The following is a 5,225-nucleotide window of genomic DNA, read 5'->3' as shown; positions in this document are numbered from 1 at the left end:
TTTGCATTTGCTGTCTTCCTTCGCAAACAATTATCAGGATATTAAGCGCTTTAAATAAACATTAGGCTATGAATTTCATATTAAAAATAAATTTACATTCAATTCTGTTTTGGTTAAAAGCACTTTGAGGCAGAAATTGTGTGGCTAAATTGAAATTGCTGTAAATGAGTTTTTGAGAGGCTGCGCCAACTGTTTACGTCTAAAATAGGCATTTCACAGCAATTAATTGTATTTAGTTTGCCGAAACGCTTTGCGTCTTCTGCAAGGGACATCAACGCTGTGCAGTTTGTTGTGGTGAATATCAATGAAAGTGATTGATTTATTATTAAAGAGACACCCAGGGACGTCTTGCCTTACTAGCGCTGCTTGAGCACTCTCTTCTCACTTAAACTGTTGCTGATTTTCAGGAGGGGTATTCAGGTCTTCCACACTGCAGCGCTGCCAACTGGTGGCTGGGTGTTCAGAGATTTGCGTGGAGGGATCGGTGTGCGTTAGTCTACTTATGTTGAATGTTGCAGTTTATAAGTGACACTACTATAAATATACAGTATATATCTAATGTTCGTATATACTATTTGCTGTGCCTTTGTATGCAACTGAACATGCCAATGGCTTATGTGGTCGCTTAGGCAATTTATAATGCATTTGTCATAGCCACTCATAGTGCGACAGCCACATGGAAATGCGCATATGTATAAGCGCTCGTCCGTCTGACGAAGATGTGTGACCCGCTTCTTACAACTATACTTATACTTACACTCAGACCCAAATCCCTTTATGTGTGTGCATGTGTTGCAAATGCTAATGGAGGGGCTGTTTTGACAGGTCTAATTTGAAACTGGATTTGCCAACCCGTTCAATGTTTAATGCTAATTTTAACACGATTAAATATGAATTTGTGGCAAACAAGAAGACGTGTGCAACGGAAAGGAACGCAGCCGCATGAGTACTTAAGAGCTGAGCGCAGAATTCGATTAAGATATTTAAAAAATTTTGGAATCGATTAAACTATTTTTACATACATTTTATATTTACGTACGAAAAGATATGTATAATAGTTACAAGTATCTAGCGACATCTTAATTTATTTAATATGTATATATATTTAAAAACGTCGGAATTTTTTCGCTAACTAATTATAGGTATTTATACGAGTATGAGCAGTTAAACTACAACTAAACTATGGCTTCCAACTTTCATTAATAGCTCTTAACATAGCTGCTGGAGTGTGCACTCGCTGAGGCGCTGGCATAGGAGCCCGCGCTACTCCATGAGCTGCCATAGCCGCCCCTTTTTCCGCTGCCGCCGACACTGCCACATTTTCCACTTGAACAACCACCGCCACCGCCACCGCCAGCTCCTCCCGCACCAGGTAGTGCAAATGCCTGGCTGCCTGCTCCTGCATTCACCGTTGCACTAGCTCCGCTGTGAGCACCTGATGAGCCCCGACCAGGGAGGCCAAAAATGATTGCGCCATCGCCTCCATGGCCACCGTGTAGTTTTGCGCCACCGCATGCGCCGCTCGTACAACCAGTTCCACCAGTACTAGGTACTTGGGGTCCTCCCAGTTCACCCGGGTAGCCAAAACTAGGTGGTCCACCTGGTGCGCCAGGTTCGGGGCCTGGACCCCCGCTTCCACCGTACCCGCCACTGCCACCTTGTCCACCGCTACCACCATAACCACCTGCACCGCCATGTCCTCCCGCGCCGCCAAGACCACCGGTGCCGCCCGGACCGCCAAATCCACCTGGCCCACCAGGACTTCCGGCTCCACCGGGACTTCCGGCTCCACCAGGATAACCAGCACCACCATGTCCTCCCGCGCCGCCAATACCACCGGAACCTCCCGGACCGCCGAATCCACCGGGTCCACCAGGGCTGCCGGATGCGCCGGGACTTCCGGCACCACCAGGATAACCGGCACCGCCATGGCCACCAGGGTTGCCTGTTCCGCCAGGATATCCAGGTTCCCCAAGATTTCCACCGCCATGTCCGCCGGAACCGCCGAACCCACCAGAACCACCGAGTCCGCCTGTTCCTCCGTATCCGCCAGCACCTCCGAATCCACCAGANCGCCATGTCCGCCGGAACCGCCGAACCCACCAGAACCACCGAGTCCGCCTGTTCCTCCGTATCCGCCAGCACCTCCGAATCCACCAGAGCCGCCATGTCCACCATAACCATCATGGCCTCCTAAACCACCAGGTGCTCCTGGCGCACCTTGGCTTCCACTGCCAACACCGCCGGTACCACCATAGACAACTTTGCCGCCATAACCACCTTTACCTCCGGAGCCACCTGAACTGCCGTAACCACCAGAGCCACCTGGACCGCCAGGACTACCAGGTTCACCGGGGTAGCCATCACCACCTGGGCCGCCAGGACTGCCAGGACCACCGGGAAATCCATTACCACCAGGTCCGCCAGGAAAACCATGACCTCCTTGACTACCAGGACCGCCAGGGCTGCCACCATCATGTCCACCCGAACCACCGATTCCTCCTGGTCCACCATATCCACCAGGACCACCATGACCACCAGAACCTCCCGATCCACCTGAACCGCCAAATCCACCGGAACCACCAAATCCTCCAGAACCACCAAATCCTCCAGAACCACCCAATCCGCCTGCTCCACCAGGTGAGCCTGGTCCACCACAGTTTCCACTTTGACACCCGCTACTTGGTCCTTTAGATGATTGCACAGGTGGAAGATAAATAGTGCTCGGTGGCGCAATGGGCTTTCCGCCGCCACCACCACCAACGCCGCAAGATGGACCACCACAACCGCTACCGCCGCCGCCATAACTTCCGCTATTAGGTTTACCACAACTACCGCCAGTACACCCGCCTCCATAGCCACCAAGCCCACCTGGACCACCGCCGCCGCCACCTGCACCGCCACTTCCACCGCCACCACCAGCACCTCCGCCTCCGCCTCCACCAGCACCTCCGCCACCACCACCTGCTCCGCCGAGTGTACCAAGAACACCGCCATGTAGTTTGCCTAAGCCATTGAGCAAACCACCAATTAATCCATTGCCTTCTCTGTTAATCGAGATTGTTAAGCCGCCAGAGCTGCCCGCTGGTTTACCTGTCAAAAATGGATTACTGCCATAGCCGACGGCAGCACTGTCGCCGATAGGACCGCCACCACCACCAATTGTATTATCACTTGTCCAGCTGCCACCATTTCCACCAGCGCCAGCTGAGGCAAAGCTGCTCGCACTAGCCGAGGCAGAACTACTAGCACCAGCGCCACCACCACCATAATGACCATAGCCGCTGGACGCATCTGAAATGCAAAATTAAATTTCAAATTAAAGCCAATGCCATCTACTACAGTTTTGTTGCAGAGCAACAGTACGTACGTCCAACAGTGGGACCTCCGGCTTGTCACCCATTTTTATTTAATTTACTCACCAAAGCAGCAGAAGGCAATCAAAATTAATGCTGTTAGCGCCCGCGGACGGGTCCCAGGCAAACGTTTGGATTTATGTATCATTTCGAAATCCCGAACTGAATTCGTATCCGCGTGTCAGCTACTGTGGCTGAGTTGAATTGGAATTGTGCAAGTACATTATTTGCAATTCTATTTTATACTCCAACTGATGGTGTAGAAGCCGTGACCGATGAGCGTACTGGCGCTGCTGCGATGAGTCCCAAGTTGCTGTTGCAGCAAAATTTTAGAAATAGAATAAAAATAGAATATACGCGCATAGGTATTTGCATAGAAAGATGGGAAAATCCGAGCGCCAACTATTTCATTCTCCTTGTATTAACAAGCAGGCACAGGTAAAAGAAAACCCCAATTGAAATTGAATATAAACAAAAGCAAAAGCGACGAGTAGAAGAAGAAGATAGTAAATAAAGTAGAATATTATTTAAACAAAAAAATGCTACGGCATACTAATTGCCACAGCCGTGGCGGGAAGGTGAAAATATACCAGCCGTAACACGAAGCACGCCGCTACGGCTGCCGCGAAATCAAACGACATTGGCAACGGACGCAGGCAGCGCGCTAGGGAGCGGGGGAGGGAAAGAGCGCCGAGTTGCGCATTACTTACTGATGTGCATCAGCATTTGCAATCTACAAAAATCAGCATGGCGCGATTGATCGCTGCATAGAAATATGTATATGTATGCATGTACGTGCACAATCTATCACTGAATTGCTGAATTAATTAGCGCTGGCAAAAGCGCTTTCTTACTGTCATACCTAAACAATAGCGTCAGCGTTGTCTGGCATGAAGCATGCCGAAAAAAAACGCGGCGTCATCGCTAAGCGGTTGGAAAATTCGATTTTGACAGGGCGTTAGATAGTGCATTTGGCTGCAGAAGACGGCGAAGCTGTCATTTTCGTGTTTCACACAAGCACAGCTATGCTTATTGTTGGTGGTATTTCTGCACTTGACGTGGCGTTGATTAGGCGTCAGAAAACGCCTCGCCCAACGCTTTTGTTTAGGTATGGCAATTAGGTAGGTATGTGTTGTATGGATGTGAGTGTATGGGCGCTTCTGACACAGCCAAGTGTATATTACATGCAATCAATCTTATATCAATTCGCTCTTACTTTCATTCTCATTTCGATTAAATTTTTTTACTTAAGGTTTTTTACTATTTCTATTGCTTCGTTGTGGTTAGCGCAATAATCATTATTATTTACTGGTATTAGTTATTGAAAAGCTATAAATAATACTTAGTTGTCATATTAAGTGACATGAGTTGAGAATACTCATCAACTTAGTTGTACCTTCAAGTGTAGTTGCCGATAAGTTGCTGGCAGCAAAGGTGCCAAATGTAATACAAACTAGACAAATGTATGTGCATATTTATGTGTGTAGCCGTCGTCGTTAATTAATATAATTAGTAATTAGACTGCGGTGATCCATCATTTATGTCGGAATAGAAAAATAATACCATAATTTTTAAGCGATCTGTGATTTTTTTTCAATGTGCTACGAAGAACATCGGATAGCATAAATAAATACAATTTACAAACATTACCTAGTCCCATGTTAGGTGTATACTAGATGGACAGACAGAAATAATCATCTAGTTCTGTGCCATATATTTATGTATGATGAGCTGGGTTGAACGCTATTTTAATAAATTGCCGCTTACAGAATATGTTAGTATTTGGCCGAGATTCCCCTCCGATTTGTGGCGTTCGCATTGCTGTTGTCATAAAAAAAGAGGAACCTGCAGTTTTACGCCGACACCAAA

The 5,225-nt window shown here is 47.8% G+C and overlaps 1 protein-coding gene across 2 annotated transcripts; it reads right to left on the bottom strand.

Moving 5' to 3' along the window:
• Positions 1–1,037: 1,037 nt before the first annotated feature.
• On the bottom strand, positions 1,038–3,558 carry LOC108373612 (glycine-rich cell wall structural protein 1-like). Of its 2 annotated transcripts, XM_017629528.1 has the most exons (4): positions 3,423–3,558; positions 3,094–3,294; positions 2,146–3,006; positions 1,038–2,056 (listed from the first exon to the last, which is right to left on the bottom strand). In XM_017629528.1, the coding sequence occupies exons 1-4, from the start codon at positions 3,502–3,504 to the stop codon at positions 1,200–1,202; spliced, it is 2,001 nt and encodes a 666-aa protein (XP_017485017.1). In that variant the 5' UTR covers positions 3,505–3,558; the 3' UTR covers positions 1,038–1,199. The 2 variants fall into 2 exon arrangements, with proteins under 2 accessions (XP_017485017.1, XP_017485016.1); XM_017629527.1 differs by having other exon boundaries at positions 2,146–3,294.
• Between the last annotated feature and the right edge of the window lie 1,667 nt (positions 3,559–5,225).

The sequence above is a fragment of the Rhagoletis zephyria genome, unplaced genomic scaffold (genome assembly GCF_001687245.7).
Source record: "Rhagoletis zephyria isolate East Lansing unplaced genomic scaffold, Rhagoletis_zephyria_1.1 Rzeph_scaffold_06862, whole genome shotgun sequence".
Classification (NCBI taxonomy): Eukaryota; Metazoa; Arthropoda; class Insecta; order Diptera; family Tephritidae; genus Rhagoletis; species Rhagoletis zephyria.
This window is presented reverse-complemented; position numbering and strand designations above follow the sequence as displayed.

Excerpts from the sequence above, each read along its gene's own strand:
- LOC108373612 (XM_017629527.1), bottom strand. The coding sequence starts at position 3,504 with ATGATACATAAATCCAAACGTTTGCCTGGGACCCGTCCGCGGGCGCTA. Across the intron at positions 3,295-3,422 it reads GATTGCCTTCTGCTGCTTTG|ATGCGTCCAGCGGCTATGGT; the intron begins GTGAGTAAATTA and ends TTTGCATTTCAG. Across the intron at positions 2,057-2,145 it reads CGGCTCTGGTGGATTCGGAG|GTGCTGGCGGATACGGAGGA; the intron begins GTGCTGGCGGAT and ends GTGGATTCGGAG.